The sequence below is a fragment of the Bombus vancouverensis genome, chromosome 8 (genome assembly GCF_051014615.1).
Source record: "Bombus vancouverensis nearcticus chromosome 8, iyBomVanc1_principal, whole genome shotgun sequence".
Taxonomy (NCBI): domain Eukaryota; kingdom Metazoa; phylum Arthropoda; class Insecta; order Hymenoptera; family Apidae; genus Bombus; species Bombus vancouverensis.
In genome coordinates, this window is record NC_134918.1 from 17,725,899 (window position 1) to 17,748,790 (window position 22,892).

Here is a 22,892-nt window from a genome sequence, read left to right on the forward strand (position 1 = left end):
TAAAAAAGATTTGACACCAGTACCCCGTCAACTTTTTCATTGATTTTTAAGTGGGATATGGTTGTCCATGTACCGTAGTAAACTTGATTGGAATTTCAGTAGCCGACCTCCGCGAGTTTCCTCGTACAACGGCTCTTCCTCCACCGAACTCGTGCAGCTCTTAATATTTTATTCGCAAAAATAAGGAAGAAAGGAAACTACAGATTACGCGGTTCTTCGGCATTCTTGTTCCGCGATTGATTCGAAGGTTCCAAGCCGAGGATACGATCTCCAAATGCGGAAATTATTTGACACGAACGTAACAAGACCAGCGAAGCAAATCGATTTAAAGCGACGAAAGAAAGACACGCTGGATGTAAAGAAGAAGAAATTGGGCATTTTTATTCACAAAGATGACATTTTTATCACAACATTTCGTACGTATATGAATAATATACATAAATATAAAATATTTCTTACAATTCTTACGTATCTCAATAATTTTGTAATCCTTTCTAAAATCGACCTTACACTTTGCAAGTGTCCCAATACTCGTGAACGGGAATGTATTGGAATATTGCAATCAAGAGCTATAACGAACAGGATATTGAACAGAAGAAGTTGTCGACGAAGATATTCCGATCGAATGGCAATCAAAAGACTCAACGAACAGAGAATGATATCAGACGTGAAATTTCCGATCTACGAATGGGATATCGAACAGAGATTTCGACATATTACCAAAAGGAATAATAGGGTAATGACTGATCGAGTGAATTTATCAAGCAACGAAAGTACAAAGATCAAAGGGATCCTAACAGTTTAACAAATTTCTATTTCTTTATCTATCATCTATCGATTAAAGACCGAAACACAGTATCGAAAGATAGAAAATCCTATACAGCATTTGCTGAACAAATTCTCCGTTTTATCCAGAAAGATACAGCGATAAACTTCGTGTTAATTATAAGAGAAAAAACGTGCATATCACATCGTTTCATTCAGATCCGTGACACGCATTCTCGGAACGACCCCATCAATTTACGGTAATTCAAACCGTTCCACGAATCCAGAGCTTAGATGGCAGCTACCATTTCATGATACGGATTAAAATAAGAATCTCGGGTGCAGCCCTCACAGATAATCGTTTTCGATACGACTAAACGAACGAACCAACTTTGATTTCAGATGTCGTTGAAACACTGGTCGGACACGAGTCTTTAATTAATGTTACTCGCTATAGGCTTGTCGTATTCCTACGATCCTTAAATAAACTTATTTCGTCTATCTATCCGATCTATAAAGTCAACTAATTCTACTTCTTCTTTTTGAATTTCCCATATTTTCCAAATCCGAAATTATAGGTATATGATTATATTATATAACTATAATAGAGTGGTATCGATACAAAGCACAAAAGGCCGTTTCACGGGTCTAATCGACCATCGATAATATTCTCGTTAAGTCGTTAAATAAATAAAAAACTAAAGAATGGCGCCGTATTTTAGAAGTTGCAGTCGCAAGACCGCTAGAACCCGCTAATCCACGATACGGTACGAAAGAGGGATTAATTTATGGCATCTTGGATTGTCTTCGAGCGAAGAGAAAGCTCTCTTTCTAACAGCCAAAGTTAAGAAAAGGCCAGGACAGCCGCTCCGGACAGTTACAGTTTCACATTTCAAAGAGAACACTGTCTCATCAGGCCTTGATCGAAGCGGAAGTGAGCCCAGTTTGTGGTTTAATACGCTCATCCTTCCTAATACAGGATTCAGAACCATACCAGATTCTATTACCATAACTGGTATATGGATCATCCCTAGAATACCATGTGTAAGAAGAACATTTGTTATTTTTCAAGCAAGACAGTGTACCCAAGCCAAGAGTAGCTCTATGAATCGATTTGTCGTTGTTGATAGTTCCTGAATTGATTTACTAAAATAATATTTATCAGCAACGATGTCCATTGTATTTTTCCAAAGAAGTTGACAATCAACGCGAAATACAGAGAACTGTTTCATGGGTAATTGATCATCGATAACGTTTGCTGTTAAAGTGCATGCAAACGCACTATGTAGCATGCGTTTGATATAACTTCGTTATCGTGCGCTCGCGTTTTCGTTGAAGGATGGAGTTAATCACATAACGTAAGTACTTTGGTACATTGTGACGCTATCACGCATATTCGCAACTGACAAATATAGTCGCATACTCCACAGTCTGCTGCGAAGATTATTAAGTTTAAATGGTTTGCTCCAAATGTTTCAATCGTAGGTTCTCTTTGAAGTTTTCTCTCGTGATAGGGTGTACCGTCATTTTGTAGAGTAATATCGAAACGAATGGCAAGTAGTACAGTGTTAATTAATAAAGTATTATTAGCAGACTTTATAAAATTTATTGTGTGTTTTATTATGAATTTTATATAGAACGATTTTTATCGTAATGTGACTTTTAAATAAAAATAATAGCTGCCATAAAGTTCTAAATATTGTTATTAACATTATTCGTATCTTTCTTTGATTACTATTTCTCCTTTTATATCATGATAAATAACGATGGAAAATAGAATATTCTACTTAATCTGTTTCTGACTTACTACGCTATTCTTGATTAAACATTCCATGATAGATATCAAGTTTTAACGTTCGTCATTAATCACGACAGTTTTCTATCGTGACACATTTGATGCATTGTCCGCTTTATAGCAGCTATAATAAGAGAGATTTCCCTACACAGATTGATAAATAAGTAATCGACTCAATATTTGATTTCGTATTTTCATATTCATTCATCGGTCATTTCATTTCATATTCGTATTTAAAGACACTCGTGATACAGCAAATTAAATATTGTGTTAATTTATTCTGTGCAAGGCAACAAGCGCTTAAGCACTTGACAAAAATTCTAAGATAATATACAAGCATACGTATGCAAAATTATTCACAAAGGTTTCTGCAGGATGAGTCACGCGTATAAAACAAATAATTCTTATTTTTCGAATAATTGATATGTACATACGTACATACATGTTTACATACATTTATATCGCAATACGTATTTCACAATTGTACTTTTTCCTTGAAAACATATTTGAACGATTCATATCGCTACACAACAAACATTATGAAAAACGATCTATGGAACATTTTTGTGTATATCTTTTTCAACGTGATTTTCTACCTGTAAAATAACAACCCAACTTTTTTATCGTTTTTACAAAGCTCGAAAATTACGAAAATTTAATTTCGGGTATACTATTTTTAATCGTTCAACTTGAATTATCATCTATAAAAAATGTTCCAATAATAATAATACTACTGGCATTATTAATTGTAATATATAAATATATAAAAATTGAAAACTGTATAGAAGATGCCACATTTGAAGCTATAGCTCGTTTCAAAAGATTTTTCGAATCAAACTATTTCAGGAGGGCGGGTTTTACGATGCTCATGAATCGTCTCCAGATGGACGTGATTGCGAGATTTCGAGACGAGCTTTGTTTTCCTACACGGAACATATATAATATATTCGATGATTCAAGTTGATGTTCCAGGCTCGTTCAAATTCATTCATTGCCGTTCAGAGCTTCGTTATCGAGCATCTTTAAGATTTAACAGATAAACAATTCTACAAAATGTCCAAATTGGACAAATTGTGAATATGAAATTTTAAATAAAAAAAAAATCTTTAAGATTTGATTTACCGGAGTGTCGCGTCGATTCGGGTGCAAGCAGAAATCGAAATCACACCAGTAACGTGATTTGTCGTTATTCTTATTTCTTTCTTTTTATTCTTAAGGAGAATCCGTTGCTAGGGAAATATCCAAAAATTTGTGCTACAATCGCCTCGAAAGAGTCAATATTATTGCAAATAGTATTACGTGTGCTTGCTTTTGGTAACGATTTAATTTACGATAGCTCATTATATCGTGCGTCTAACAAAATTGCCGATAAAATTTCGGTATACTGCCTGCTCAAGTACTCTCTCTTAAGAAAATAATATTTAACAGTCTATAAACTTTGCAACCGTTCTATTGTAGGACATCTAGAATTGTTAGTTTAGTCGACACGCTGTTTATCTTTAGTCAATATGCCTAATAATCTCTTCGTAGTAAGTAGTTCCCAAGGTTTTGTTTGTAAGTATGCTCAATTTTTGCTTCAAAGCGTAAGCTCTTACGAATACAGGTATGTATTACTAATGTAATCAACAGTGGCTAATCGCCATTCTTAGTAATTCGACGACGATATGTATTATCTCTCAATAATAAAAATTGTACTGAAATATGCTACTAAGATAATATATATGTAATATAACAGTATATATAATATTATAATAGTAATAATAATAATAATGACAATTGCCTATCGCAATGATATAACATCAACGAATAACGATAAACAAGGGATATTTTTTTATCCTACATCAACTTCTTGCTTAATCTCTTTTTGGTAACAAACATCATTTAGTTTGAGTAAAAAATAAAGTAATACACGTGTCATTTTATTAAGATAAAAGCAAATTTTAAAGCAATAGACATACGTGTTTTGCAGGAGCTCTAAAAAATGTTCATAATTTAAAAAAAAAGTTTGCTACTGTGAATACTACTGTCCTTATAATATAGTTATTATAATAATACTAGTATAAAATTTCTGCTCATAGCTAGAAAATCTGGCTTCTATGATTATGCAACAATCTATACACTTGTACACTTATTAGTACGTAGTAAATCTTATTAATGAAAATGATAAGAATCTTGATCTGATACGTATAAGTAGACACATGTCGTAGAACCATTCTAACCTGAATCAATAGAAGTCAGTCTTATGTAATGCGTTCATCGAATATAAAAAAAGAAAGACAGTCTCTAAAATGATACACTATGTAAATATCGCGCTCTGTCGTGATAAGTATCGTACCACTATTACCTAAGTAATATTAAAGATATCCATAAGCACGAAAATAACCTCAAATATAGCTTAAGTTTATAAGTTCTTTTCTTTTCATAATTATAAATTATGAAGCTACAAATTCTTTTACATTAGCAAATCAATATCCACGTATTCAAGCGACCAAGTTTTCAAATTTCCAAATTTTTTAGATTTTTAAACACCTTTAAACCTTCTAATACAAATCTAATTTAACTCTTTTCTCTATGATATCAATTAAGGATTTAAAGGATGTGTGAATGTTATTGAAACACGAACAAAAGGAATCATAGATATATGTAGACTTTTTGTAAAGAAAGATAGCAAAAATGATCTAGAACGCGTGTTATGATACTCTTTAAGGTAGTTCGGCATACATCGAAAAGTTAATGGAAAATTTAAGGAAGAAGGAAATGTCGATCTGATAATTCCATCCACGTGTCCGATTGATTTCTCTAGATTACTAATGAGGTAAACTCTACCGGTAATGACTTCTTTGCATGAGAATCGTAATTCACGATTCCTTTTGCACAAAGGTATCCCGTTGTAAATGCGTTGTAAACTTCGGACGAACTAGTCGGCCTTGAGACTACTTATCACTGTGTCATTACAGTCGAATCGAATGAGGAACATTGGTCCCCTTTCTCCCTTTCATTCACTTGCATTCGGGTGTATCTATAGGGTGTCGTAAGTAAAGTTCCTAAACGTGAAATTATGAAATTATTAACAAATCAAGCATCCTGCAAATAAAATAAAGCCATCGAAGTACGAAGAAGTAACAAGAAGATTACACTTTATAAATGTACTGGTTTCATTTCAAATTGCTAAAATAATATTTTCTCACTCCAAGTACTAATTTGTTAACTAACTAATAACCAACTAGTTGCTTATTAATTAACAGCACTAAGGTAACTGTACCAAATTAGCATAAAAATACGAATTAGTAGTAGAGATAAAATGCATATAAATACGATTTAAATATTCATATATTTAACGATACGCAATAAATAAAAAAAAATGTACCTTCTGAGGAAATTTCTAATTGACAGATATTTCCGTACGTTCCAGAGTTTCTAATAGACATTGAATTTTATTACCAATAGGATATATAATAAAATGTTATAACATGGAATTATATTATATTTATATGGTATTGTAAAATTTTTATACAATTTTTTATTGTTGTTATTTCTATACTCAGAGGTAGGATCGCAATAGTTATTATTTTATCGAATGGATAAATCTATCACACCGTTCTGAGCCAAAAATCCTTTCTTGCACGCGCTTACAAAGACTAGGGATAAAAACAAAAAAGCATCTTAAGCCTATCGATTAAATCTATCGATTGTAACTAGGACTATCTAGTTACTATTTCTTATAACTAACGCACCTGCATATGGATGGCGAGCACGAACTAACCTTGTCATTTTCGACACTTATAAAATTTATATTTGATTCGTTGTTATAAAATTTGTATGCAATTTCTTATAAAATTTGTATTTAACGCTGCAGAATTTTATATGTCTATTGAATTTTGTTAACTACATGAATTAATAGAGGTTAAGTATTCTGAAAATGAAATCGAATCAAGCGTACAAGATGAACTTGATCAGATAATAACTTGATAACTTGATCCACCTTCAATACATGAAATACAAATACAATACCTTTTTAATACATAAAATACCAACTACAAAACGAAAATCATCATTTCATAAAATGATTATTCCAAAAAGCGACATAAATACTCAAACAGTTGCACTCGCGAATATACCTTGCGAAAGTGTTCGAACACTTGTATAAATCTTTTATGAATATATGACGTATGTGATACGAAACATTTCGAAATTTTATTAACACTGTAATTACTATGATAGGTTTCAATTATCGTGAAAATGCTTGTTTTAAAAGATATTTCAATTTTAATTTCGCCAAATTGAGTGCATAAAACACGAAGAATAAACATAAAAGTAGTACGTTGTCTTTTCTTATACGATACTTTCCTTTCACGTACAATAGGACAAGTACAAATATCTTTCGAATTAATCGATTTTCACTCTAAGTGCCCTAATTCTTTTGTATAGAAAATATAAAAGATCTATCGATTGATGTATTAGAAAAAATTGGTAGTTCTATTTTTAAAAATTGAGGTAATTTTTAAATATTCAAAACAAGTCACTACTTTCGGCATGAGCACCCATATTGGATCATACATCGTTCGAAACCGTTTAGCTTTGCCTAATATTTTCTACCGTTTCAGAGCTGCAACTTGCCCTGCAAGTTGCGCGAGACACCTTGTATACACCAAAGTTTTCTACGATGTGTCCAAATACTTTTGTGAACCACTGTAGAATAAAATTCGCATTACGTCCAATAAAAGAAAGATTATTCGGGCGATGCAGGGAACGCGCATGCGCGCGCGCCTCAGTGCATCCGTCGCATTTATGTCAGCCGCATAGCGATGCAAACGTGCGGCTAACACGCGACTCGATCAGTATGTAGTATGTGCAACGCGACCGTAGACGCGATGTTTATGGAAAGATTTCGAAACAGTGCTCTATCGTCTGGCAACTGTCTGAAGCGAGTCTACGACAGACGAGTGCCTCACCCGCGAGGCGAGACACACTCCGCTTTGACTCAGCATTTCACCGCTAAAATGCGTCTAATATGGCGACGTAAACTTACAGCGCAACGTGGGAGATGAATGAATCGCTACGATAATAAATGAATTTGTTATGTAACTTTGTATATCGAAAAATTGGTGGTATCTTAGAAAATTAGTTGTATTATGAACGTTTTTCACTATTTTTTATAATAACTTGTGTGATATTAATTATAATTGTATAATATATGTATACATATACATAATTGTATTGTATGATAAGTATATTATAATTGTACAAGTGCGTATTACGATTCCATTATAGTTGATTTAATTTTACTGATTATATTGTTTGTAAGCGTATAATACAAGTTGCTACTATACATTTATAGTTATTATCGAAATTATTGGTTAAAATTAATAAGTTAAAGTTTTCTAACTTATATTTTAAGTTAGAAAAGAATGTCTGTAAACTAAAAATCCGGAATATCGATAAAGCGAACGAAGAGCGACAAATGTCGAGTAATTTTCAGATTAATTGATTAAACAAATTGCTATATCTGCCGAACTATTAATGGTACCGACGATGATTCTTTCTAACCCTTTGCAATCCGAACTATATTTAACATTTCGTTTCAACAGATTCGCGCGCAATTCAGCTGTCTCCAGCTTTGGTTTATTTATATCTCCATATCTTAATGATTTAAATTTAGCGATTAAAAATTTGTTTATAACAATATGAATTAGCACTATTATTGTATATGTTATTTTTCGGTCCAACAACGTTAAAAAAGAAACTTTATTAGTTTAGCTTACGGAATTAAAATTAAATCGAACTAAACACGGTATAAATTAGTATATTCTGTATCTAATTTACCGACTTAGTAGCGAACGTGATACGCTGAATAACTATTATAGTCATCAGTCACGATATATTCGCGTAAGTGTTTTGGATAAGAACCGAACTTGTACACCTTTCAGATTGAATAGTAGCGGGGTACTTGTTGTACTTGAATGAAAGCCAATGAAAAATGTAAACGAGTACAGTATATGTATACATTTCCGTTGCTTGTATATGACGTCTGTGCTGATAGAATGTTAAAAAAAAATATCTATGCTGACAAAATACTAGAATATGTCTATACTGATTGAATGTTATGATATGTATGTCTGTTCCACTCGGACAGTCCGAGCTCCCTCGTTTGTTCAGGACACACGTTGATTGTTAGTTGTCAAAAATTAGTTTTCCGATCGACGGCGACCTAAGTATCGCGATCATCCTTCCGAGTTTCCTTAACGCACCTCCTCCTGGTAAGGGTGGAGTGGTAGCAGAATTAAAGCGAAGTGTTCGGTTTTCCGGAAAGATTGTGATACTTCTCCGGAAGTTAGAAACCATGGCAACTCGTATCGTTACAATATGGCTTCAAAATACCTTTTAGAGGTACCGAGTTCATAACACGTCGTTGACTATTGAATGGAAAATAAACTACAATTGTAAATGCTGCCTAATGAGGTTTAAGATTTCAACTGAAAAGTAACCCTCTCTACGATCGTGCTATAAGCTTCACAGATGAATAACTCAACACCTGGTTCCTTGGGTGATCTGAACGTAACATCTGCTTCTTCTTCTTTTATTCTTTAACGCCGCATTCTTATTTTATTCTTATTTAAATTCAAAATCTAATTAATTTTTTAATCAAATTCTTATTTAAATTCAAAATCTAATTAATTTTTTAATCAAATATTTTTATCATACCCATACGATTACTAATAAGAAATATTTTATTTGTTCCAGATAAAAATTCATAAAAAATTAATTCTAACATTATCTAAAATGTTTTTACGCTTAAAATGTCGAACAGTGTTATAATAGGTAATTTAATTATTAAATCAATTAAAATATGTATATACATATAAAATAATCCATTAATTTCAAAGTAAAGATATCTTTTCAAAATATTATATTTACTTTCAATGTCGACTAAAAGTGATTAAGCGTCGCCATTTCGATAAAATTTCTTGAACAACGTTCAATGAAATCTGAAACAAAGATAGGAATCAGAAGACGCAGTGTTTCTAGATTACAGTACCATACTAAACTCCACTTGATCCCGCGCCTTTAATTTTCGATGATACGAAAGACACGTGTGATTTAATGCCATGAAACTACACCTTCCCTGTATGCCAATAATAATCCTTTCTATTCAGTTTTCTTCCGAGCGTGGTATATTGAAACGTTAAGAGCATTTTTAGAAATTACTAGGTTCTATTTCCAACAACTTCTAATTTATAAGAATTCTCGTTTATCAATAGGTCCTATTGTGATATTGTAACACTCGCAACGAGTATAATAAATCTTTTGTATTTCGCTTTTATCAGTTTTATTAATTAATCCGTATAAAACAAATACATATTACGACAAAAATAACAATTACACATAAAAGAAGAGAAACATTATTATGTCGTATAAACATAAATGCAGCATTAGTGCTATCTATAAGAAAATATCTGAAAAGCGGGACATTTATCGTAAAGAAGTAAATCTTATACATTATTATACAAAAAATAAATTTCTTCAAAATATGAATCATTTGTCGTGTCTGAAACAAGCCGAATGGCATGAATAACGAGTACCGAATCAATCACGAATAATCACGTAATTTATCAAATTTCTACCTTACTGAATAATCGAAATACAAGATAAGATCGATAGCCTGAACAGAAATTCTAATAAAGAAACGTGGTCAGGTTGTGACAATCTCAATGATGAAACTGATTTCTTTTTAACTCTTTCGATCTTCAAGGATTTGATAAAAGTTTGATCAAAATAATTGCAGATCACGATCGAGAATTTCAAAGGATTTAAATCGTTTTCAAGAATTTACGTCTATATTCGTGGATTTCCCAGGATTAAACGAAAAGATTGAAAATGTCTACGAGAGAGATAGGATGTGATTACAGAACTTGCACGACTTTTATCTAACCGATAAATATATAGTACATATATCGACCAAGAATTTCAAGTGTCCATGCAATTAGTCGATGATAACTATGTTAATTTAGAGATAAAGGGAACGTTTCCATTATAATCAACGATAAGGCATTTAAATGTTCGTAGAAACTTTTTTTCAGTTATAAGCAAGAAATATCCACGTTTTAATTTCAAAAAATCAAAAAAAAAAAAAGCCGAAGGATTTTAGAATTTTGTTTACTTCTATTTTTTCTTACGAAAATCAGTTTTACTTTTCTATCAAGCTTGAAGAAAAAAAAAACGATGTAAGAACAAGTGTCTAATAAATTTTTAATTTGAAGAAATGATAGGTAAAATATGAACTGTAATAGGAAAATCTTCAATAAATTTTAAAATATTAGTATTTAAAAATACTCTACATTATTCCCTATACACGTATCTCTCGTTTTCGAAAAAATACGCTAATATTATTTCTTCGCTGAATCTTTTGATCTTATGATAAAATTATTTCGATATATGAAACCATTAAAATTAGTATTGGTCATTTATTATTTATGCATTTTCACGAAATAACAGAAATGAAAACTCTTTTAACTCTGAAATATATAGATATTATTTCTTAGATAAGATATTTATTTGAAACGTGTGTAATATCTATTATTATATCGTGTAATTCCATTTATTAGTATATTTAATTTTAATTCATATTTTCATTTATTATTATGTATTTATAAATAATATTATTATAATATTCGAGAACTGAATACGATCAGAATAAACGTTTCACGAAGTATTACACAGCAAAATACAATTCTTGGCACCGTCTGCCAACAGTCTAAAACGAAGACACTACAGAGTCATGTCGCACTTTAAAAATCAATAATAATCAATACGGTGTAGCAAGGTTTATACATTCAGGATAGGATGTGAATCACCAACCACGTATGTATATACACCTTATTCTATTTAAGTACTCGACGAAAGCTACATTATTACATAATTAAATGCGAACAAGTTAATTTTCCTTATTCGCGGCAGTCATGTGCATATCTAATGAATGCAACAATGAATGATGTTGTTAGAAATAAAACCAAGACGGTAGAAACCTCTGTGCTCACGAGTTAATGATGAGAACAAATTCAATATATGCAAGTATATTTGTAAATCTTAATCAAAACCAATACCTAATAAGATACGCTTCATAAGGTTCTAATACTACTCGTAAGTGGCTACAAAAAGTATTGGCACGCTGTTGTATTTATTATATCATTTAATAGTACATTCATATGATTAAAAATATTTGATACTATAAAAATGAGATATATCTATATAGACTAATATAGAGCGTAATAAAAAAGACATATCATTGAAAACTAAGGGTATGTGCAAATAAATACCTTTTATGTAAGCTTATGGCCACTATAATGATTCGTTCATTGCACTTGTCAAATATACGATCTTCATAAACTAGCTTCAAACTTTGGAACGAATACTGGCGGAATACTTTGGAAATCTACTTAAAATTGCTTCCATATATTCAAACGGATCGAACTTTTAGATCTTCCAATTTGCGAATTTTACTTTGCCATATAGTTTTAGATAATTTAAAATAATGAGAAGAATGATAGTAAGAATATATATATACGCGTACGTACAAAAAAGAATTGTAATTATGAGGAATTAGATATCTACAAATCCTTTAAGTAAAATAATTGCAGATAAATGCATTTTGTACAACATATTGTTAAATTATTCTACATCATAATTTTAAGTAATTGACGTAGAAAAACACTTGACTTAGTTAAAAGGATAATATTTACAAGTATCAATAAAATATTCTATATATTATAATTATATAAATTATAATAATATTGCTCCAAAAATACCTACTTAGAGTATATTTTACCTAAATTCACTTCCTACGATAGACCACCAAGCACCATACTTAATTATTTTCCATAATTATTATTAATCTACCGAATCTTGTATATTTCATTTGAAACTTTAATATAAACAGGAGAAGTTAAATAATAAATGAGATTAAATGAAATTAAGCACTATTGCATTCTTGTAGTACCAAAAATATTATATACATATCAATAAAATATTGATACGAATGAAGCTTAACAAATTTAAAACTACAAATTATTTCATTTAACTACATAAAGATGACGACATGTCGTAGGAAATTAAACAGTCCTTCCGTAGAAGAGTATTTCCATAAAAATTAAACAGTACAATAGTAACAACCCGAGCTAGCCAATGAAATCGTACAGGTTTTTACGATCCTCTGGTCATTCCTTCCTAGTTACGTAATTGGCCACCACTATAAGTTTGCGACAAAATTGCTAGGTCGATTCAATATACTATTAAGTATTACTAAAATCAATAACGCGCCATGCCACGTCGTTGTATAAATCGGCTACGAATCCCGACGCTATCGATAAAAGGTTGCTGGTTCATATTTAATATAGAAAATCTCCAAAAATCTCTACCTTCCTTCAATATTCAAAAAACTTTGCACAGAAAAATCGACAATTAATTAATTTTGCGATCCTCTAACGCTATTGCGTAACAAACGATTTCCTTTCGGTGTTACAGAACAATGCATAAATCTTATTTCTATGATTTTTTCACGACAAATTCCTTATTCTTAGTCTGTGAGTAAAATCCTATTAAACGGAATTTTATAAAATTCCGTTAATATATATATATACTATAATAATATAATATATAATATATGTATATATATATATATATATACAATTATGCTATAATTTCATCGATTGCATTAAATATATGTAATTCATACACAGGCACAGAACACCAATTATTTATCTGAAAGATCCAACTAACGTGATTAACGTCGTACAACTGACTTTGATATGAGAAAAAATTCTTCGTTTTAATAGAATTTTATGTATGAATGAATCGCTGTTTTATATGAAAATGGCAATAAAATACTTCAAATTTTATGAATATCCAATAGCAACTCTTATATCGCATGATATCTATTATACTTATATATACCTATGTATCGTATATATTACGTGTATTGTATTCTAGTTATACTCCATGTATTAAATGATTGTTAGATACACATTATAGACTAAAGTTTTAGAATTGTAGATGATTGATACATAAGAATATTTTTTCGAATTTACGTGTATATATATATGAATGGATCTGAGAAAAAAAAAATCAAACAAATGACTTTACAATGTGGCTGGAACAGAAAAGACAGGCTAGGGAAAAGAGCGAGAGAGAGAAGACGTTGTGAGAGCACATGTCATGCTATTTCGTACGTCATAGGGATAATTTATAGGTATATAACAAATCTATAATAACACGTAATATACAAAGTAACGTCATCGAGTCTGATTTGAACTTACCTTCATATTGTTCTCGGCGATGTACTCGATGGTACATAGTTGATAAACGATGTAGGCACGAAGCAATTCTTTCGTGGTTTTACTCTTAAAAGAAGCGACGGGATCGTTAAACTTCAAATCCAGAGGATCGATCTGTCGCGGAGGAGCCGGCTTCACGTCAGCGGTAGTGCCGGTGTATTCGCGATCGTACACCTGCACTAACTGCACCGATGGCTTCGTTACGTTCTCCAGGAGGCCGACAGGAAGTGGTAAACACTTCCTCAGCTTTTTACCGGCACTGCAACGCGGCACCGTTCTCAAAAACGCCATACCTTGCCGTAGCTCTAATGCAAGAAATGTCAGCAATCAGGACGCACTATTTAGCGGAAAGAAAACCCGTGAACTGCGCGATCTCCTCCGCCCTATGAGAGTCTCACTGAAAAAAGTACCAGTAGCAATGAACGTTAAGATTCGAGAACGTAGATTGACCAAGGCGATTTTTCTCAGTGACAAACGGGGTAAATCCAACCTGCCACGATCGAGTCGGAGACCCCAATACCAATAGAGGTATCTCGTCAAAGCTTAGGCCGAATCACAAGGTGGGGTACTCGTAGACATCCAGCGACGTACGAGTCAAGCGCTCACCTTACCACGATACCGTCTATTATAACTTATCTATGCAAAACACCCGTTGAAAACCGACTTTAAAAAGCAAACAAATTTTTTTGTTAAGATTCTTTTTTAATTTATTGCTAATATTAACCGGCACAACGAATTTCAATTGTTGTACGTTGCCCCAATTACTATACAGTAGCAATAGATGCTGAGACTCTGATTGGTTCCTACGAGAGGTGTGTTCGCATTGCTCGGTGTGACTGGTCGACGAAATTTTGGGAAATGCCAATAACTGCGCCGTCGTACCACGCGCACAGTGGCGCAAAACGTGCTTTACATTACCCCGAACTGCCGAACATTATTTTATTTCATTTATTCTAACACATATCTTAATGATCATTTATTTAAATTATCAATGATATATGAAATAATATCTTGTATAGATCTTTCACTTGTATCTATGTCAAAATATTCACAATAATCAATCTCTCTTAAAAGTCGCATGTTACATAAATAGTTAGTTGATTTAAAGTATGGATTATTTGCAGAATATACTTAAAAGCAAACAGATATTTAGTAAATGACCTTTTCGTTCATAAATCACAAATTTAAAAATATACATGTTTCAGTAATATTCGCATGTTTTTAATCGATTATTATACATTAGAATAGTTAAAATATGCATATAAAAATATTGTTTAGAATTATAAATTATTAAATAAATATATTTGAGAATTTTGGATACAAATTGGAAAAATATATAATATGAAATAAAAGAAACATAATTATTAAATATTAATATTATTCTATATTTTTTATTTCAGTCAAAATTTACAAATTTAAATCTATTGTAGAAAATTTATGGATCATATATACTGCAATTTATGTAATGTATGTATATGTATACATGATTACTAATCGAAATATGTTTTCATTTATAAAAAATACATAAGAGTTTACTATTTTGATAATAATTTTAAATTCCAGTTATATTTCATGTTATTAACTGCATTTGTTATTATATTGTTATTATATTGATACATTATATATAATATTGAATGACCAATAAGAATGCTTCGTTCAAAATATGTAGTTGTAATAATCAAAATCTTCAGATAATAAATTTCTTAAATCATTTTGTCATAAATACCACATGATATTTTTTATTTTAGTTTTATCGCCATTCTTTGCATTATATTCTACGACGCATATTTAAATTACATTTTAAACAAAATAAAATTTAGTAATCTAAATTTTATCTACAATCATACATTACAATCTATTGCATATAAAGCTCATGTAATCTATATGTAAATAACTAAAAAACCAACATTTAATGTTTATCATAACGGACACATTATTTATCAATGGAAACGTTTAAATTTTACTAAAGTTATAAATAGAACTAATATTATTTTTTCTATAATTATTCCTACTCAAAAGTACCTTAAAAAATATTATTTAATCGTATTGAAAATTAATATGAGATTAATTTTAAATAGTAATTCATATCTTACCTAAAATATTATACAATGTATGTTATAATGTTTACATGTAAGTTCAAAAGTTAGATATTAAGTTCAAAAAATTAAAGAAACGCTTTCTTATTAACTTTGATAAATAACTTATTATGTTAACTTATTATGATTTCAATATTATCATCCCCACCACTTTCTCTTCTTTACCACGCGTGTATATATAAGATGAACTAAACTTTTAACCTCAAATTGTCAACTGCAAACCTTACGTAGAAAATATTTCGTACAAGATATCTTTGAAATGTTAAAGGCAGAAGGATTTTTACATAAAGTAGTATAATTTTTTTATATGTTGAATACAGTTATTAATACTTTACAGATATAAAGTTTATCACCAATATTTGTAAAAGTTGGTCAAAGCAGTGTATGTGATACAAATTCTTAATATGTATTATTTATACTGTAATGTTGTAATGGCCCTACATACAACGAAACAACATTCTCATATGTTTAAAGAAGCGTCTATTTTGCGGAATTAGAAAAATGGATAGTTCTATAAAATTGATTGTACATAAAGGTGGCACAATTTTCGATAGCATTATTGTTACACCTTATTCTGTAATTAAATATGAGCAGAAAGTAAGAGAAACTAAAAGTACATGTCAGATAAATGTTGACATAAACAAAGTCAATGAAAGTAACGAGATACAAGTAAACAGAATTTGCCTAAACAAAAGAGGACTTAATGCCTATGTTGTATCAGCATATATTATAACATTAGCAAATTCACAAACATATCGAAAAGCTGCACTTAAAAAATTATTACAATATTTAATATACAGATTGTCAAACAGAGTGTATTTAGAAATGATTTTAATAAGATTGAAAATGCCAAGGAAACAATTTTTAGATTACAAATGGCAAGATTCTAACTGCTCAGTTAATTAAAGCCTTTTTTCATTATTGCTTTATAAAACTATACAATACAAATTCCTCTAATTTTAGGAATGAGAGAATGACACAAATGACAATGGAAAGAAGAGAAATTGATCATGCTATGTCTTGGTTGTCTACTTTGGGTGGAGCGTTTTCTGCTTTAGGAGAAGAATTTCAACAATGTGTAAGTTTTATATATTTTATTAATATGTATCTACTATATATTAAAAACTAGTAAATATTACATTTGATTGTTTTGTGCAATTATTTCTTTGAATAATTTATGTTTAAATGTATTTTTCTATCCAGGCACAGATGGCTGGAAAAATTTCCATGAAGCAATTTGAACTAGCACTTCGTCTCAGAGATCCCTTTCTAATTGCTCGTTGTAAACTATATACTGCCTTAAGCTTAATTCAACAAGGCCAATTAAAAGAACCAAAAAGAATGATAAAGTGTATTTACAAATTTTCTATAAGTTGGAATGATATTCGTTTGCAAAATATGTGTCAAGGTGTATGGGCAAAACTTCAATATTGTTATAAAATACAAAAAGAACGGCATAAAACTGTTTAATATTAGTAATATATAAAATTTCTAAACATAGTTTAAGATTAGGCTAATTAAATTTGATATTTATGTTTAGAAATAAATAATGTGTGTAAAATATTGTTTCCAAAGATGTATTTTTTGTAATTATTAAATAAATGTTACTAAAAGATATTTTGTTAAATTAAAAGTAATGACTAAATATATACATTTGCAACATTTTTATTAATCTTCATACAATTATTAAGTTTCTTTTCAACTTAAAAAACATTTAAAATAGAGGTATAATATGTAAATGTGAAGTCAAATACTATATTTTCGAAGCTTTTTAAATAAACTTAATGAAGCAATACTTTATGAAGTATGCATATGTAGAACACATATAATAGTACATCTTTTAATTTCTAACTTCTTTTGGTTTCTTCGTATAGTTAAATTACATATAACTTATATACTTAAGTGACATTTAAAATATAATAAAAAAAAAAAAGAAACGAAAGCAATTATTCTTAAGTAAACACAAACTATAAATTAGAAACAAAATTACACATGTGATTATCTTAAATTTTAGGAACTATGTTAAATATACAATCTTAATATTTTATTAATTATAGCAATATATATTATTTTAAACCTGAATAGGCGTTAAATAATCGAAATATCATAATTCAACTTTCTAGAATTATTCCTTAATTGTTGTTAATGAACTATAAAAGTATTAAAGTCTTAATTTATTGTACTTTGCTGTACCAATGCGCTCAAAACTGTATTTGATGTTTAATTTTTTATGTTATATATACACTTTTTTTAACTAAAATATTTTATCTTGAAATAGTTTTTAGCTTACATTATTATCAGTGAGCAAGTGTACCCATAGGATCCCATGCAGGTAAGGTAATGGGTTCTTGTTTAAATACATCTAAAACATCTGCAGGTACCAATTTTTTATCAATAACTGCTTCAAAAACAAATTCGGAAAACCAGTCGGCTGTTAGTAATAGATATCCTTTTTGTCCTTGATCGTCTCCCCAAGAATTCTCTACTCGGAACTGTTTAATTTTACCTTCATTCTGAAAAAGCAAAGAATTATAACAATTCATACTATACAATTCATAATACAAATACAGACACGTACATATCTCTCTTGCTTTTAATGATACTAAAAAATTTTTAATATGTAATCTTGAAAGAGGACTGTAGTATGAGAAAAAAATTCTTTACACAATCATTTTTTCTTAATTTTTAAAAAATCGCTACTAACTTACATCGATTGAAACAGCTGTAAGTGTCATTGCATGAACCATCATAGAATCTCCATAAAGTAATCTGTCAGCTTTTGTAAGATTAACTTGGATATCAGTTCCAAACATTAATTCAAAGTCATACGCTCTCAAATCCTGTATTCCTTGTTTAGCTATTAATCGTTTGTTCACATCGCATCCAAACCATACAGGTTCATTTTGTTTTATACTTTCTGCACATAATTTCATTAATAATTCAGGTGGTTGATTATTATAGAGTGTAGGTCTTCCTCCCAAAACATTTCCTAAACAGTCTATGGTATAAAGCTTTCCATATGGATTAGATGGCCTAGGATCTGTTACTAAACATACTTTATCATCTACATTGTAGTAGGGTTTCACATATTTCTCATAAAATTCTACTGGTGTAATAGGTCCAATACAATTATAATTCTTTGACTTGTCATAATATTCCCAGGTGATTGTTTTTGAAGGTATGCCTAAACAAATACCAATTATTCGATAGATTACAACCATTTGTTCTAGAATCTGAGCTTCTAATTGTTCATCTGTTGCTCCATTGGATATTAAATCTCTTAAAACTTTGGAATATTCTCTAAGTTTACTTTTCAAAAGTGTATTCATGCGCGAACTAGATTCGCAATTGTATGATTCTGGGAAACAGATTTTAGGAACAAGACCGTGTCTATTTATAAGATTAACGACCATATCCCATTGTCCGCCATCACAAATAGGATCATGTAATAAGAATGACACTAACCGACCTTCTACAGGTTCATTTCGTTTAGCAGTTTTTACAATATTATGTAAGAAATAATTGCACCTTTCGATCTGTATAATGAAAAATATATTACCTAATAAATACAAAATAGAAGTCATATATACCGTGAGATATTATTTGTATATAATATTAACCTTATCCCAGAAGAACAAATAAGCTTGGCTGAATTCAAACTCATCCAAATTATATTGCTTCATAAAGGCACTCCTCATAACATTTAAAGTGGAAAATATCCAACATCTGCCAGAATTTTTTTGATTAGTTATAGGTTTTCCTTCCATTGCAATCTTGTGACTAAACACATGCTGCGTTTCTTGCAAAACCTTTCGCGAAATGCAAGCTTCCAAGGGATTGGTTCTTGTACACACATTTTGTGCCAAAGTGTTGCGATTATCTTCATAAAATTTTGCACGTAGTTGATCCAGAACTTCTGTCGTCAAGAGACCTGCTACTTAAAAATAAAATAACATTCAATCTCTTTCTTCAAAAATATTATATGAAAACTTTAATATTTATAACATTTTATATGATACATGCATGATTATTTTATGAATTACAAATGGGCATTATTGTTTCTTAGAAATTTATTAAAATTTTATGTATCTATATGGAATTTAAAACTTAATAATATAATACAATGTTTATCCAAATGTCATTAATATAATATTATTGTAATAATATGCACAATATCATATGCAATAGGATATAAGGATGAAAATAATTAAATTAAAAGAAAAATTAATTAATTAGAATCGTTTATAAGTCAAGAAAGTTAACTACTATTGATTTATTTTATACTAAAATACTATATATGCTTAATGTGGACATTCTATAAAAAATGATAAAGCAGTAAAAACAGGCAAGAAAAAAGGTACAATAAAGGATTTCTTGAATAGAATTGCAAAAGAAGTGGGGGGTCGGTGAAACAATGTACATAGACAAAAAGGAGAAGAGGAGATAGCAGAGAAGGAAATGGAGAGCACAGAAGATAAAAATAACAAAGGAATTGTAAGAAATAAAAATCGAAACAGAGACATTGCAGCAATATTAGGATCACTAGCAGGTTTTGTTGAAAAAGTTCAAGGCCTGAGTAGTGAAGTAAGGCAAAACAATTTTTCTATGGAGCAAGAAAAATGTAAAATAAATGACGGAGAAAGAAATTTGGTGGGAGGATAAGAGGAAAGAGATGTTGGATAGAATTAAACACCTTGAAGACAAGATGACTCAAACTAGGGAGAGGGAAGATCAAAATAATAATAAAATCATTGAATAGAACATAGGAGAAGTGGAAGGAAGAGTGCTAAGGGAAGTTAAAAGAAGTTCAGAAAGCCAGCTGAATGCAGAAGTGGAAAGAATGAGAAGAACGATTGAATTACAAGACAGAAGAGACAAGAAAGATAATATGATAATTAGAGGATTAACTCTAAATAAGGAAAGAATAAAGCAACAAATGGAAAGTTTCTTTAAAGAGATTATAAATGGTGACGTAATGTAAGCAAGAATAGGAAGTGTTCAAAGAAAAGAAGTAACAATAGCTGGCATGTGAAGCTGGGAGGATGAACAAAATATTGAAGTATAAATATAAAATACTAGAATCTGCAAGGGTATAGAGAAAAAAGACAGAGGAGCTAAACTAGGATATCAGAAACTAAGGGTGTGTTGAAAATGGATAGAATAAGAGCAAAAATAGAGGCCAACTAATAGACGATACCAGGTTTTTTAATAAAATGACAGAGCAGAAACTATATTAAACTGGAAAAGATAAAAAAAGGTAAAGATGCAAGCATGTTGGTTAAAAAATGCTTAGGAGAAAAAGAAAGGAAAATTGAAAAGACAAAAGATAGCAGAGAAAGAGAAGAATAGTTGTGAAGAAATGGTTGCAGCCAGCTAGATGTAAAAAACCTAAAGCAGCAGGAAGTAGATATAATTAAAATTCTAACAGAGAGAGACAAAGAATTGCAAGACCAAGTGCAATATAATAAAATTAAGAAATCCAAATGTAATAAGAAGTACAGATATATCAACATTGGTTGGAAAAGGGAAAAAGAAAATGTATTTTTAAGTAATTTAGAAATTAACAAACCTTGACACCTTAACAAACATCTATTAAAAGACTGCTATAGGACAGGCATATTAAGAAAGAAAGACATAGTAGAAGGCATGATAAATGAAACGTTAATAATTTGGTTAAGAGTTTTAGAAAAAAGAAAAGGAGAACATAGGACCTGACAGAGCAAAATGTATATGTGATATTGTATATAGGTTAAAAGAAATAAAGACATATATGTTTAAGATTTAGTTTAGATATAAGATAAGTTGTATACATATATTTAAGGTAAAAATATAGACAACTGTAAGATCTCAGATTTAAGTACTTTAAAAGAACTACAGAAATGAGTAGCAGTTCAAGTCTTTTCCAGGCTGCAAGAACAAGAATAAATACATCAATCTATTATGCTTATGATCATAATTGTTCATGAGCAATACTTTCCATTAAATCTTGTTAAAATACATTTAAATTAATATAATTTTAATCTAGATTAAACTACAGTTTATTAAAATAAAAAAATATATATGTTAAACAGTATATCTAAAGAAATGTATATTAGAATTAGTTGTAAAATGAATATTACCATAATACTAATAAATATTAACAATTCATAAAAATTCGAATCAGCCGTAATTCATAATATTCAATATTTTCCAAATAATTGTAACATTACTTCTTTTTTAAATAAAATATAATACGCAGTATTCTTAAATTAACAGGAAATATTTGTGCGAAGACATTTCTATGTAAATACATACATATGTTTTTAGTTTAGCTGAAATTCTGAAATATCAAACATTCCAAAGAACTTAACTACTTATTTAAAAAAAAATATATAACTAATTGTTTCGTAGAATAATTAAGGCGTTGCCGTGAACTAATTAGAGCTAATTAATTTTTTTAGAAAGTAAATATTTTATTAACAGCAAGTATCAATACAATAAGAGTTAATAAGGGCGGGGAGTGGCTAAACAGAGAATTTAACAGAATTTAATATTTACTACAATAAAAACTTCAATTCTTCTATAATTGTATTGCACAAATATTGTATTAAAAAGAAGGATGAAAACTAAATACATGAATGTAAATAAAAACGTAACTTACAGGCAACCATCGTGATGTATGAATTCTTCTTGCTGTAACTGCTGTTACGTTAAGTTACGTGGTTTTAGGGAAAAGATGAGTGGGTTGGTGCCCGTGGAATGCTGAACCGTTCTCTTCTCTGGAGTGCGCGATAATTGAAAAGACTTTTATAGGTGTACACTTTAATAAATCTAAACTTTATTCAAAACTTGTACTTTGCTTTAGAAACTAGTTCATCAAGAATACAACAGGACTATCTGTCGAAAGTCAACTGAAATAATCTGACAAAA

The 22,892-nt window shown here is 30.1% G+C and overlaps 3 protein-coding genes across 4 annotated transcripts in view; 1 reads left to right on the top strand and 2 right to left on the bottom strand.

Moving 5' to 3' along the window:
• The window catches only part of slgA (proline dehydrogenase slgA), a 41,382-nt gene extending 26,968 nt beyond the window's left edge, over positions 1-14,414 (bottom strand). The window contains exon 1 of the mRNA XM_033339585.2: positions 13,870-14,414. Coding sequence (XP_033195476.1) covers positions 13,870-14,178 — 309 coding nt within the window. The 5' untranslated portion in view covers positions 14,179-14,414. The remainder of the gene's footprint in view (positions 1-13,869) is intronic.
• A 1,742-nt stretch (positions 14,415-16,156) lies between these two features.
• LOC117159622 (uncharacterized) lies at positions 16,157-17,616 on the top strand. The gene is made up of 3 exons (XM_033339624.2): positions 16,157-16,861; positions 16,947-17,061; positions 17,187-17,616. Exons 1-3 carry the CDS (start codon positions 16,485-16,487, stop codon positions 17,451-17,453), a joined length of 759 nt encoding a protein of 252 aa, XP_033195515.1. The 5' UTR covers positions 16,157-16,484; the 3' UTR covers positions 17,454-17,616.
• Positions 17,617-17,632: 16 nt separating this feature from the next.
• On the bottom strand, positions 17,633-22,830 carry LOC117159612 (bleomycin hydrolase). 2 transcript variants are annotated; one of them, XM_033339606.2, is made up of 4 exons: positions 22,624-22,830; positions 19,604-19,917; positions 18,692-19,519; positions 17,633-18,496 (listed from the first exon to the last, which is right to left on the bottom strand). In XM_033339606.2, exons 1-4 carry the CDS (start codon positions 22,631-22,633, stop codon positions 18,281-18,283), a joined length of 1,368 nt encoding a protein of 455 aa, XP_033195497.1. In that variant the 5' UTR covers positions 22,634-22,830; the 3' UTR covers positions 17,633-18,280. The 2 variants fall into 2 exon arrangements, with proteins under 2 accessions (XP_033195497.1, XP_033195496.1); XM_033339605.2 differs by having other exon boundaries at positions 19,604-19,920.
• Between the last annotated feature and the right edge of the window lie 62 nt (positions 22,831-22,892).

Coding starts and splice junctions, on each gene's coding strand:
- LOC117159612 (XM_033339605.2), bottom strand. Junction 19,520..19,603: donor ATTTGTTCTTCTGGGATAAG/GTTAATATTATA, acceptor TTCATTATACAG/ATCGAAAGGTGCAATTATTT. Junction 18,497..18,691: donor TTACAGCTGTTTCAATCGAT/GTAAGTTAGTAG, acceptor TTGCTTTTTCAG/AATGAAGGTAAAATTAAACA.
- LOC117159622 (XM_033339624.2), top strand. CDS start 16,485: ATGGATAGTTCTATAAAATTGATTGTACATAAAGGTGGCACAATTTTC. Junction 16,862..16,946: donor CAATTTTTAGATTACAAATG/GCAAGATTCTAA, acceptor CTCTAATTTTAG/GAATGAGAGAATGACACAAA. Junction 17,062..17,186: donor GAGAAGAATTTCAACAATGT/GTAAGTTTTATA, acceptor TTTTCTATCCAG/GCACAGATGGCTGGAAAAAT.